The sequence below is a fragment of the Esox lucius genome, chromosome 4 (genome assembly GCF_011004845.1).
Source record: "Esox lucius isolate fEsoLuc1 chromosome 4, fEsoLuc1.pri, whole genome shotgun sequence".
NCBI lineage: Eukaryota > Metazoa > Chordata > Actinopteri > Esociformes > Esocidae > Esox > Esox lucius.
Genome location: NC_047572.1, coordinates 4,208,262 through 4,222,850, shown reverse-complemented (window position 1 = coordinate 4,222,850; position 14,589 = coordinate 4,208,262). Strand labels below are relative to the sequence as shown.

The 14,589-nt window shown below is 44.3% G+C and overlaps 1 protein-coding gene across 8 annotated transcripts in view; it reads right to left on the bottom strand.

Moving 5' to 3' along the window:
- The window catches only part of atp8a1 (ATPase phospholipid transporting 8A1), a 231,901-nt gene extending 229,980 nt beyond the window's left edge, over positions 1-1,921 (bottom strand). For all 8 annotated transcript variants that reach the window (XR_004575679.1, XR_004575681.1, XR_004575680.1 and 5 more), the window contains exon 1: positions 1,578-1,921. Coding sequence is in view for 4 of the 8 variants with exons in the window: in XM_013132813.3 (XP_012988267.2) it covers positions 1,578-1,626 (49 nt within the window). In the remaining 4 variants the exon portion in view is untranslated. The remainder of the gene's footprint in view (positions 1-1,577) is intronic.
- Positions 1,922-14,589: the final 12,668 nt, after the last annotated feature.

Genomic DNA, 14,589 nt, shown 5'->3' with positions numbered 1-14,589 from the left:
CAGGCTTCAATCTTCAGTAAAGTGCTTGTCCAGAAAAATAGGATAACCCCCAGATAGGTAGGAATAAGCTCAGGACAGCTACACAGCCAACTAGAAAGTGAAACGTTGGCTTTTTGTTTTTCTGGTGTGACAGCGTAAGCTCTTGCATAATTTATGTGCACACTCTTGTGACTGCAGCAGCAAAACAATTGTTGAATTATTTAGCGTTCTACCGTACCGATACAATTCATTGAATCTCATCCTCACTCTCCTTTAAACTACCATCAATTGAATTCAACAGAATGATTCTGCCAAGAGATACCACAGCTGACATAATCTGCATGACTTACATCCAGTGGTCAACCTCTAAGGTTTGATAGAAAACAATTCAACAATATGAAGTGTACAAGTTTGCTGTTTGTCTAACAACAACCAAGCAAGTGAATGAAGTACACAGGTGGGAGTTGCTTGTGGATCACAAATAGCCAAACATCTCCACTAGTAGCTTTACAATACTTTTTTCTGTGGAACAATCAGTGCTGGACTTGAAAGGTGCAGGCACTCATGTTAGGTCCCGGTGCTCTGTATATTTCAAGGAAGCAATCCCTTTGAGGTTGTACTATATTTTTCATTAGGTGCCATCAGTCAAGTTGTAGATGTTTAAATGTGTGTCCTCTGCTATAATGAGCTCCACCCAAAATCGAGCGCTGTGAATACTCAATAGTGATGTCTTTATTTAAAAATGGGTCTGAGCTCAAAATGTCTCTAAACTTCACAAACGTGCAGTTGAGATGGTTCTTGTAGAAGAAAGCACTTTGATTCCACATAACCCGTTGCTCCCTGAAAGCAGCTGGAGATGGGGTATTTAGGGCATGATGAAACAAATGGGAACACCGCAATCAATACAAATCAAACTGAGTGCAACTTCGCCTCAAGCTGACATATTCAGCACAGCTCGAGCCATTCAACATAAGCCTTTTTCAACACAATTACTGTATAGCAAATTCAAGTTTAGACAAAATGTTGTTTGTATATATACACAGTGCACAGGACTGGAATAACCTGTGGAATCATTCTTAGAATGCTAATCTTTGAGTACACTTTAGCTAGCATCTAAGTTAATCTTTTCATATGCAGGTAAACATTAATTAATTTAGCTAGTGCAGATGATGGGGCAATTGCGTGACTGAAAATCTGTATTACCGTACAGTACTACTGTAATCCTAATAAAGCATCAGTTTCAGAACCGCAATGTCAGTGACGACTCGAGAAAATTCTCAGCTATAGCTATATTAACGTTATAGATAGCTATACACATCCCTTCAGTACAGTATACATTTTTTCGGCATACAACTACAAGGGACCAATCATAGCATGTAGTTTGGATGGAGGGATGGATGATAGATAGATAGATGGATGGATGGATGGATAGCCACCGTACGCTGCAGTACAGTAATTGAGCAAGCTAGCATGCTTTGCTAACATTACCCTGTACATAACCACAGAACGGTATTAATATTAATAGAGCATAGGCTGTATGAGGGCATTCTTAAGAATCCGTACACTCAAGTTAGCCGCGTAACTAGCATGTTACTCACCCTCCACTCGAGATCGGAGATCCGACATCGTTCTCTGCACGGGCGGCATCCCTCCCACACAGAGCTCGAGCGTTGGCACCTGTCAAACGCAGCTTTTGCTCCCGCCGGTTTGTTACCGCTTTTCACCCGTCTAAAAACGTCTGGGCCAGTCTACATTAAACAGAGTAACCTCTTACATGCAGACGTTAATCGTATATTGTAATGCTTACGGTTTTATTCGGTAATAACATTCATTTTCATACAGAAAACATATCCTCACGAATTCGTAAGTCCCACAGCATCCCCTCACACGTATGGTTGAATTAAAAAGATGTTGATAGACAAGAATTGAAACAGGATTTCACAACAACTGATTCGACGCTGCTTCATAATATGGTCTGTACCATTTGAAATGCAGGGGGGTGGACGGAAATCTAAATGAATGTCTTATCAGTTCAGATCAAATCAACAAAGATACTTTTAAATAGCTATATATTTTATTTACATTATTACATATTTTTTATTAATAAAGACTTAAGATTACATCGATGACATTTTAATTTCCAAAAACAACTGGTAAGGAACGTCACCCAGCCAAGCGCTGCATTAGCAACTCCTGTGGAGGTTCCCTACAGCAATTTATGATGTGTTCAATTCCACTTGAAAACAGTGTATTTACCACATCGAAATACAGTAAACCCTGAAATCGAACCTTTCTCAAATACTGACGCCTGACGTCAGTTACTATGGAAACATCATGATATAACAGAAAAGTCTGACGTTAAGTGCAACAACAGACATTATTTTGAGGACCCATATAATTGTTTTTGCAAGCATGGTGGCTGTATATTTTTAATTGACGTAGCATCTTGGAAATGAACCAGTTCGCAGTGAATTCAACTGGTATTCATACTGTAACTTCACAGCTGTCCCATCTCCGACATAACGATGAATGCAGCATTGTCAAAAATAATGGATGCGTTCTTCTTCTTAGGCAAAGCAAAGCACAAACAATTTCGAAAACTCTGGCGATGTACAGTCCCAATGTCCCCCCTAAACCCTGAGCCCTGAACCCTCACAGACTTAACTGACGTCACTTTGTAAGTAATTGAGTGCAAGACTCTGCAAGGGCTCAAAATGCTATAAATAGGAATGGGACAGCACTTTTGCGACATCATCAGGTTACCTTGACGACGCTGCAACATGTTGCACACTATTGTGGGTTTGGGACTTTTCATTTTACATTTTTACTTTCTTTGCGGCCAAGGTACTCAAGCGACCGACTGCCAGAGTCTTTCAGGCTCTTGCCCTACAGAGTGGACGAGAGGTATTTGTCAATAATAATGTATAATTGTCAGCAATCAATGTACTATTTTTGGTCAAAACAGCATCATTAAGCAGAAACTAAATGAAATAGTTGAATAAACTATTTGTTTAATAAGGTGATTGCATTCCTCTGATTTCATGTATTATATGTACCATCTGAAACCATCTGAAATCAATTAAGTGTTTCATTGTAAATGTAAGCATACCAGCTCACCCGATATGCCAGGCTGAACACCCATGTGCCAGTCCTCAGGATGTACATGGATGTGGAGAGAGACATGAGGGTTGGCTTCAGGATGTCGAGACAGGCTTTCAACAGTCTTCTAAATATGTTGCACCAGGAGAGGGATCATGTCTGGGGACATCATTTAGAGGTTCTCATTTTAGTTTTTTGTTTGGCTCATGGGGGGCCCAAGGTCATCTTCTTCCCCAGTCTGAACACCTTGGAAGAAGTTGGCCGAGGACTTGGACAGCTGGCACAGCATAAGGCATTCAATAAGACTGTGGGGGCCATATATGGCTGTCACATACATATTTAACCACCGAAATATAACCAGTTGGATTATTTTTCACTCCATTCAGCGTCAAGGCATCTGGGACACATCTGGGAGATGTCTTGATTTTTATTGGTTATGGAGGTTCAGTACATAACACACAGATTTTAAGAATGGAGTGCCTATTTGCACACAGATGAGAATAGGTTGTTCACTCTGCTTTGGCTGTGGACTTGTTAGTGCAGTAGGTAGCGCATCAGTCTCAAGGTCTCAAGGTTGTGAGTTTGATCCTCAAAGTGGTCAGGGTTTTTTACAGCATTTTATTGTACTGTGCTTGTACTTGCTCAATGACAATAAAGTTGAATCTAATCTTATCAAAAAAATAAAATATAAATTCTAATAAAAAAGGTAGGCTACATTAAACACAAAATATAACCTTTTCAACAATGTTGTGTTTTCTCACTGTTTGTATAAAACTAAAATGATCCAATGTGCAAACATCTGTGGTTAGCTATGCCCAGCTAATTTAGCAAATGTTAGCCAGCAATGAAGAAGGCATACAGTAATTTTGCTAACTAGTACAGTTAGTGCTAGCTAGCTAGCTCTAACGGGCTACACCCAGACACCTGGGTGCAAATAGCATCTGCCTTTAATTCCACCTTGGGTGTAAATAGATAGATCCGTTATTCCACCCCAGGTGCAAGTATCATTGTTGGCTTTGGACATCTGGGTGCAAATAGTATCTTCCTTTTAAGAAACAGCCCTGTCTATGTCCATTCCTTGTACCCCCCACCTGGATTTGTTCTCTTGGGAGATCGAGCTTCCAATTCCAGATTTGTTCTCTTGTCTTGAGCTTCCAATTCCAATTATAACAACTTTCAGACACCCATTACAAGGGAGGATGCAGGAACGCTTTAATGGAAAGCATGGCCCTTTCTATAACTGAGAGGACATTTGGGGTCATGAAGACATGGTGGCGGGCCACCTTATTCAATGCACGGGAGGTTAGGTTCAGAAATTGCCCTGGCCTGTGCGTTCCTCCACAATGTGCCATGCATATGGAGATGTCTTGGAAGAGCCAGAGCTCCAGCCTGAAGATCCTGAGCTCCAGCCTGAAGGATGCCCTGCTCCACTAGACAAACATGACGTCCAGGAGAGGAGTGGGTCCCACATGAGGTATGTGCTCTTTGCCCACATATCAGCACCCCAGCATCTCCAAGGCCCTTTAAGGGATCATGATTATGCCAGAAGATTAATATTTTACTCTGGCCTGAGTAAAGTCCCCTTTAGTTTACATTTAATACAAATTAAAACAACACTGATTTACATTTCTGTGCAAGTTGTAAAACATTTTACTTTGTGGACATAAAAGCTCAAAACAACCATATTACTGCCTTCTGTTATTCTTAGTTGCTATGGATCCAAAGATTTTGATACTCAAGAATGACATTACAACACACATTTGTTTTGCACCCACAAAACCCTCTTTAGGCAAACCCTTTCAATATTCATGCTGGAACTCTTAATTCAAAGAACACTGCACTGACACAGATGTAAAGCAACTGATGTTTAATGTCATGCAGCTTTTAACTGTGGAATCATTTGATTTAAGCAACAGAAATCTCGAATTCATAACTACATCATTTGAAATCATCATTAATTGATTCATTCATAATTCACCAATCCATAGGGTTGATAATGCATTCAAATATTCAAACAAAAATATGAAAAGGCTACTGCTTCTCCACCAACTTCCCAAAGATGCCAATAAATGTGTCCATTTGATCCTGCTTTTTTTCCCTCCCTCTTCTTCCCTTTCATCTAGGTCCGTCTGCCTCTTTTCCAGCCTTTCAGTGTACTCCTTCAAGTACTCTACAACCTCATTCTTTCTTTTTTTGGGTTTGAGCCTTTTGGAACCTCAGACAGGCAAAGGGTAGTGGATTGCTTTGGAGCAGAGGTACTGGCCACCTCATCAGGTCCCTCCTATGACATCTGAGTCAACAGCTGTGGCAATGATATTGAAAGGCCTGATGGAGTCCCTCTGCCCCAGAGCCTTGGGCATCGCCTTGAAGAAGGGACAGTTTGCAGCTGTCAACTCTCCACCCTCCATCACTGATCCGGTCATTGGTAATTTCAGATCCTGTGTAAAAGGTGCAAAAAGAATATATATTACATATTTTGATGAAACCTTACTGTTTATAGGACTGTAGCCAGATAATTCATGATGATTCACCATTAGTGTAAAGTAAACCTACAGAGAAATAGCCTACACGTGATCCAGTGGCTCGTTCATCAGATAATAATAGATCTAAATTGGTTCACCCTATACTTTTTCTTTACATTTTCCCATTTCTTAGCAGCTTGGACATGTGTGAGACTGTTGTCCAGTCCCATCTCTTTTATGATCACACTGTTGAGAAAAGCCCCAAAAAAAGTTGGAGATCCGTTGTGTGGAGAAAATGCTAAGAAATGTCAGAGCAGGACATTTACTACAGCCACAGTACTACATGACACACACACACAGTTTGTAGCTCAATAATCATGAACTAACATTTCTGAAGTTTACTTGCTTAATACTTAGTAAAATCCATAGGCAGAAGCTTTTCTGTGGCCAGTAAATTGAGCATCGTTCTCCATCCGCAGATTAATGAATTGAAGGGTTTTTGTTCACTCCCTGTTTGTAAATAAAATGGTAATGTTGTTGGATCAAATCTAATGAAATCATATATTAAATTTATCATCATGCCATCATAGGACAAACTACACACAGTTCTGGCTATATTAACCATCAGTGAGATTTGTGTATATACTTACATGTAAACTTTTTTGTGTGTTTATACTTACATGTAAACTTTTTTGTGTGTGTTATACTTACATGTAAACTTTAGAATTGGTTGCTCCTTTCATGCTTTTTTGTTTCTCGTTCTTCTTCTTTCTTCTCTTATAAGGCAGATTTGCCGGGAATGTTCTCTCGATTCCGGGCATCCCCTGGTAATCCCTGTGTTTCATGTCACAACGCTATGAACTGTGGGCAATTCCCCCAGGCAAAGTCTACAGAAATGCGGACTTACAAAAATGGTGCATAAAGGGCTCAAAATGTCTGCGAGAGAGGCCTTGCGCACTAGATGATTTGCCCAAACTAGCTGTCACGTCCTGGCTGTGGCCCTAGCCATCTCTGCGCTGGGCTTGGGGCATAGCCAGGACAGGAGGTGGCATCTAGCCACCTCTAATCCTCTTTGGTCTCCCCAATTGGGGGCAGGTGTTGATCATTGCCTCCAATTGGGGACCCTATTTAACCCTATCTAGTTCATGGTGTTGGCCAAGCCAACGTGGTTAATTTTGGTTTTGTCCTGTTTTAGATGACCCAGGTCGCTGTTTGTTTGAATCTTTCTTTATTAAAACATGGATTACTTAAGTTACCTCTACTCTGCGCCTGTGTCCTTCGCCCACCACAACTGTGACACTAGCGACAAGCACGTTCACATAAATGGGGCAGTGTTTGCACCATATGACCAATCGCAAACATGGATAAGTGTAACAGAGCCGCATATTTCACTCAAGAGGAGGAAACTTAAGTACATAATATCTGCAAATTAACTTACTTACAATACACATTTATATGATTGTAATATTATCTTGCTCTTCTGAAGACACAATCTTTGTCTCTTTGCTTTCCCTATTACTTCATCGCTCTCTTTTTCTGTACAGTATCCACAGAGGCCACCTATTTAACATCTCCAGTGAGTTTCAAGAAAGACAAACACACCAGAGCTGAGGCTGGTCTTTTCAGGCTGCAAATGTGTTAAATTATCAATGGAAAAACTTCTGAAATAGAGAATCTTTTAGAAAAAAGTATTTGTTGTTTAAACACAATTCCTAAATTAACTACATTCACTTATATGACCTCACCCCAGACAAAAAACATACTTTCCATCTTCAGATTTATGAAAGAAACACAATAATCAAGTAACATTTGTTGTAGATATTAATATTCACAGCGTCCATAATTTCTCCATTACATAGCCACTCAACTAGTTTATAAAACACATAATTGGTTATGCTATGTCCACATACCACCTTCACACCAAACATTAGTCATGGATATTGCATTGACAGTGAAGAGTAAAAATAACATTTACTTAGATTGTATAGTATATGTATTAATAACAGAGAAACATCAACAGAGGAATGATGTACCTCTTCTTGTATTCAAAATGGAGTGCCTCCCCTCTTTAGTAGTTGGCATTAACACTACCACCATTATGCTTTGTTAATTTAGGATTGGGCATAGTATGTTATGAAATAGCTTTTTGTGCCATCCGATGTACAGATCCTAATATTGCCATCTGGTGTGCAGATCCTAACATCCAGGTCTTAACCTGTGAAAATATATTTTTTTTTTATTTTTTGAAGAAACCTTACACATGTTACCCTAGTTAACAAATAGCCAGCCATTAAAGCTGAACTCCCCCCAGATGCCCCCCACCACAGAAGTGTCGTCTGCAATGAGCAGGTTGAATGCATGCAAGGCTGCTGGTCCCAATGGCGTCCCCGGACATGTGCTCTGAGCATGTGCTAGGCAGCAGGCCGAGGTCTTTACTGACATTTTTAACATGTCACTGGCCCAGGCGGTTGTCCCAACATGCTTCAAGACCGCAACGATTATGCTAGTGCCGAAGCAGTCAATCGCATATAGCCTGAATGATTTCTGTACGGTTGCACTCACCCCTACAATAATGAAGTGCTTCAAAAGATTAGTTCAGGCCCACCTTTAGTCCTGACTCCCCCCAACACTGGATCCCTACCAGTTTACTCTGCCCACCTGGACAAAACCAACACCTATGTGGGAATGCTAGTCATACTCTAAGACTTCAGCTCAGCATTCAACATCGTCATCCCCTCTAGGCTGCTCAACAACTCCATGACCTGGGGATCAGCCCCTCTCTCTGCAACTGGACTTTGGACTTCCTAACCAACAGACCTCACCTCCTCCACCCTGGTCCTGAACACTGGTGTTCCACAAGGCTGTGTGCTGAGCCCTCTCCTGTAGTCCCGCTTCAACCACGACTGCGTTCTTGTACACAGTTCCAACCAAGTTCACAGATGACACCACATCTGTGGTAGGCCTGATCAGTGACAATGACGAGTCAGCCTACAGAGAAGAGGTTATGCGCCTGGCGGCATGGTGCGTTGATAACAACCTGGCCCTCAACGTAAAAAAAACAAGGAGCTCATTGTGGAAGTCTAAAGGCTGCAGCCACACCCCAGTCCTCATCAATGGTACTGAGGTGGATCGTGTGTCCACCTTTAAAATGTCCACCTCACGAAGGACCCTACTGGACCCTTAACACCTCAGCCCTGGTCAAAAAGGCACAGCAGCACCTGTGTACGCCAATGGATGAAATTATTTTTTTTCTTTTATTTATCTATTTATTTTTTTATAATTTTTTTTAGCCATGTGAATACCAAGGTGGCCCAAGAGTTTTGGTGTATGCGCACGTGTGTGTGTGTGTGTGGTAGAATAAAGTGAACATTTGAAATATCTCTTTCAAATATCATTCAAAATGAAATGCTTACCTTACAAAATCTGCATGGTTTTATACACTAATGGCAGTGAGATAAGAAAATTATTTTTTGTAATGGAAGGTGTCAAGAGTGTGCAAAATTCATAAACAGAGTATGAAAGACATTAGTTAAAGACATTGGATTTCAAAAATGTAACTAAAAAGAGTTCTGCCAAAAAAGCATGCCCCTAGCTGCAACCCAGACAAAATGATCCCCAAATCAATAATAAAAATTTAGAAAAATGTACAAATATGCCAGTGGGGCGCACAAGGGTCAATTTACCTGAAGAAGGTGTTTTCAATAGATTCCTGTTCACATGACATGTATCTCTAAAAGCACTTGTACTTTTGGTCACTAAGCTTCTTTTTCCACACTTATAATAAGTATTACCCAAACAAAAAATTTATTTTGCCAAAAAAACTGATTTAAATATGTGAATGATTGACTTATTTTATGAGTACAAAAAGCTTTACATGTAACAACAAAAATCTTCTTATCATCATCATCATCTTCCGCTTATCCGGGGCCGGGTCGCGGGGGCAGCAGTCTAAGCAGGGATGCCCAGACTTCCCTCTCCCCAGACACTTCCTCTAGCTCTTCCGGGGGGACACCGAGGCGTTCCCAGGCCAGCCGGGAGACATAGTCCCTCCAGCATGTCCTAGGTCTTCCCCGGGGTCTCCTCCCGGTGGGACGGGACCGGAACACCTTCCCAGGAAGGCGTTCCGGAAGCATCCCAAACAGATGCCCAAGCCACCTCAGCTGACCCCTCTCGATGTGGAGAAGCAGTGGCTCTACTCTGAGCTCCTCCCGGGTGACCGTGCTTCTCACCCTATCTCTAAGGGATCACCCAGCCACCCTGCGGAGAAAGCTCATTTCAGCCGTCTGTATCCGGGATCTTGTCCTTTCGGTCATGACCCAAAGCTCATGACCATAGGTGAGAGTAGGAACGTAGATTGACCGGTAAATCGAGAGCTTCGCCTTGCGGCTCAGCTCTTTCTTCACCACGACAGACCGATACATCAACTGCATTACTGCAGAAGCTGCACCGATCCGTCTGTCAATCTCCCGTTCCATCCTTCCCTCACTCGTGAACAAGACCCCTAGATACTTAAACTCCTCCACTTAAGGCAGGCACTCTCCACCAACCTGAAGTGGGCAAGCCACCCTTTTCAGACTGAGGACCATGGCCTCGGATTTGGAGGTACTGATCTTCATCCCCACCGCTTCACACTCGGCTGCAAACCGTCCCAGTGCATGCTGAAGGTCCTGGTTAGAAGGGGCCAACACGACAACATCATCTGCAAAGAGCAGAGACGAAATTGTGTGGTCCCCAAACCTGACACACTCTGGCCCCTGGCTGCGCCTAGAAATTCTGTCCATAAAAATTACGAACAGAACCGGCGACAAAGGGCAGCCCTGCCGGAGTCCAACATGCACTGGGAACAAGTCTGACTTACTGCCGGCAATGTGGACCAAGCTCCTGCTTCGGTTGTACAGGGACTTGACAGCCCTTAGCAAAGGACCCAGGACCCCATATTCTTGAAGCACTCTCCACAAGATGCCACGAGGGACACAGTCGAATGCCTTCTCCAAATCCACAAAACACATGTGGATTGGTTGGGCAAACTCCCATGAACCCTCCAACACTCCGTAGAGGGTTTAGAGCTGGTCCAGTGTTCCACGGCCCGGACGAAAACCACACTGTTCCTCCTGAATCCGAGGTTCTACTATCGGCCGTATTCTCCTCTCCAGAACCCTGGCATAGTCTTTCCCGGGGAGGCTGAGAAGTGTGATCCCCCTATAGTTGGAACACACCCTCCGGTCCCCCTTCTTAAAAAGAGGGACCACCACCCCGGTCTGCCATCCCAGAGGCACTGTCCCCGACCGCCACGCGATGTTTGCACAGGCGTGTCAACCAAGACAGCCCCACAACATCCAGAGACTTGAGGTACTCAGGGCGGATCTCATCCACCCCCGGTGCCTTGCCACCGAGGAGTTTCTTGACCACCTCTGTGACTTCAGCCCAGGTGATGGACGAGTCCACCTCTGAGCCCTCATCCTCTGCTTCCTCAATGGAAGACGTGACAGCGGGATTGAGGAGATCCTCAAAGTACTCCTTCCACCGACCGACGACATCCTCAGTTGAGGTCAACAGCTGCCCACCTCTACTGTAAACAGCGTTGGAAGGGCACTGTTTCCCTCTCCTGAGGCGCCAGATGGTTTGCCAGAATCTCTTCGAGGCCAGCCGATAATCCTTCTCACCGAACTCCTCCCAGGCCCGAGTTTTTGCCTCCACAACCACCCGGGCTGCAGCCCGCTTGGCCTGTCGGTACCCGTCAGCTGCCTCAGGAGTCCCACAAGCCAACCAGGCCTGATAGGACTCCTTCTTCAGCTTGACGGCATCCCTTACTTCCGGTGTCTACCACCGGGTTCGGGGATTGCCGCCTCGACAGGCACCGGAGACCTTACGGCCACAGCTCCGAGTGGCCGCTTCGACAATGGCGGTGGAGAACATGGTCCACTTGGACTCAATATCTCCAGCCTCCCTCGGGATCCAGTCGAAGCTCTGCCGGAGGTGGGAGTTAAAGATCTCTCTGACAGGAGACTCGGCCAGACGTTCCCAGCAGACCCTTACAGTACGCTTGGGCCTGCCGAGTCTGTCCAGCTTCCTCCTCCGCCATCGGATCCAACTCACCACCAGGTGGTGATCAGTTGACAGCTCCGCCCCTCTCTTCACCCAAGTGTCCAAGACAAATGGCCACAGGTCAGATGAGACGGCAACAAAGTCGATCATCGACCTGCGGCCTAGGGTGTCCTGGTGCCACGTGCACTGATGGACACCCTTATGCATGAACATGGTGTTCGTCATGTACAAACTGTGACTAGCACAGAAGTCCAATAACTGAACACCACTCGGATTCAGATCAGGGGGGCCGTTCCTCCCAATCACGCCCCTCCAGGTGTCACTGTCATTGCCCACGTGGGCGTTGAAGTCCCCCAGTAGAACTATAGAGTCCCCAGTCGGAGCCCTTTCCAGCACCCCTCCCAGAGACTCCAAGAAGGTCCGGTACTCTGCACTGCCGTTCGGCCCGTAGGCACAAATAACAGTGAGAGACCTATCCCCGACCCGTAGGCGCAGGGAAACGACCCTCTCGTTCACCGGGGTAAACTCCAACACATGGCGGCAGAGCTGGGGAGCTATAAGCAAACCCACACCAGCCCGCCGCCTCTCACCATGGGCAACTCCAGAGTGGTGAAGAGTCCATCCTCTCTCAAGGAATGTGGTTCCAGAGCCCAAGCCGTGCATAGAGGTGATCCCGACTACCTTTAATCGGAACCTCTCGACCTCACGCACAATCTCAGGCTCCTTCCCCGCCAGCGAGGTGACATTCCACGTCCCTAGAGCCAGTTTCCGTGTCCAGAGATCAGGTTGTCTAGGCCCCTGCCTTCGACTGCCGCCCGATCCTCTTCGCACCAGCCCCTTATGGTCCCTCCTGTGGGTGGTGAGCCCACGGGAAGGCGGACCCACGTCGCCCGTTCGGGCTGAGCCCGGGCCGGGCCCCATGGAGAAAGGCCCGGCCACCAGGCGCTCGCATACAAGCCCCAACCCTGGGCCTGGCTCCAGGGTGGGGCCCCGGCTGCGCCATACCGGGCGATGTCACGGAACTCAAAATCTTACGCATGCGTAAGAAAATCTTCTCATGTGCTGCTAATTCTGAACAAGTATTTATAAATATATCCAAACACTTAAAAAGATTAGTTGAATACTACATGTCATATGTATAAACATTTTATATTCTTGCAATTGTACATTTTGTAACGAGGACGCGCACCACCCCTCCCGACGTGGTGTTCGGCGCACGTCATCGCCGGCCTTCTAGCCACGCCGCTCCTCCTCCCACGGCACTGTCATGTTTTGTTATCGCACGCACCTGGTGTCCATTCCCTCATTAGATTGCATATATAAGTTCCTGTGTTTCTGGGTGTCTTTGTATTGTTATATGTCCTTTGACTGTACTGGAGTATACGGATGCCCGCTTGTTTTGCGCTTGTGCGCTTTTGTTTTGCATGTCTTTTCACTGTGTTCAATACAAGAAATGTTCATTGCCTCCCTGCATTTGGCTCGCCTTTTTTCAATGCACTCCACTACACCCACACCGTGACACATTTTGTTAATTGTTTTAAATATTCTCTCAATAACTTGCCACACGGCTTAGTTTTTAGAGGAATGTGGGTAATTCAACATTTATGCAATTAAGTGATTTTACAAAAGGTTGTATAGCACATTCTGCATTCTCCAATTGGGCACCCAAACATAATCTTTCGAGATTTCAAACCACTAGACACCTACTTTGGTATTTTTAGGGCTACTGTGTGTCTGCCAAAAGGCCTTTATTACCCCGTTTTACAACACAGGGTCAGTGGTAAGCTGTACTTTTCCTTGTGTAGTTTATGTGCAGTGTCTGAGAACCAGGTAACTGATTGTTCACATACTGATTCAGAAAGACAAGGAACAAGGAAAGCATTGTTATAAACAGTGTAAGGCGATATTTGGCTAAATTGGCAATGAATAGTCTTTGGGGTAAAATGGGTGAACGGACTAACCTTATGAACACAATGTTAATTACAGATCTGGAGGAGTTTAGACACTATTTCCAGTGAAAGAGATGTTAGTAATTTCTCTTTCTTCTCAGACACAGTTGCAATGGTACAGTGGCATTACACAAAATAGACACCAATCAAACAACATAACAGCAAAATATGTATTGCCGCTTTCAAAACAGCTTATGCTAGAATCGAGTTGTATTCACTCTTGGAGAAGTTGGATAGACGTGTGGTCTACACATCCTTGCTAATGCAGACACAAGAGCAAGAGATAAGAGCGTTCACATTGAAAAACAGAGTAGTGTACAACTTCAGAGTTGTATACAACAAGCATGTACTGCTCCCCGATTATAGCACAAGGCCTTATGGGTACTAAATCACATTCTAGGATGATAGTGACCAGAGCAGGTTTGACGCATGACCACAAAACCCATTCAGCTGTCATTAGCAGACCCAGTAACTCAGGTAAAACCCATTTTGTGAAAATTTTGCTGGACAATGCTGATGTTGTTTTCTCCAAAGAAATTGGCTGACAAAGAAAGATTTCAGGCAAAACTGCCAGAGGAATTGCTCGGGATACAAGGAAAAACTCAGAGGTAACCTCAAGAGAAATACAGTTTGCTCTGGAAAAAAACGGTGTGGTTCTTTCAAGGAGCACAATACGACAATACTTGAACAAAACTGAGATGCATGGTCAAGTTGCCAGAAAGAAGCCTTTACTGCGCCAATGCCACAAAAAAGCCTGGTTACAATATGCCCGATAACATCTTGACACGCCACACAGCCTATGGCACACTGTAATTTGGAGTGACAAGACCAAAATAGAGCTTTATGGTCACAACCATAAGCGCTATGTTTGGATAGGTGTCAACAAGGCCTATAGTGAACAGAATACAATCCCCACTCTGAAGCATGGTGGTTGCTCACTGATGTTTTGGGTGGGTGGGGGCTCTAAAAGCACAGGGAATGTTGTGAAAATTGATGGCAAGATAAATGCAGCATGTTATCACAAAATACTGCCTGACAATTTGCATTCTTCTGCA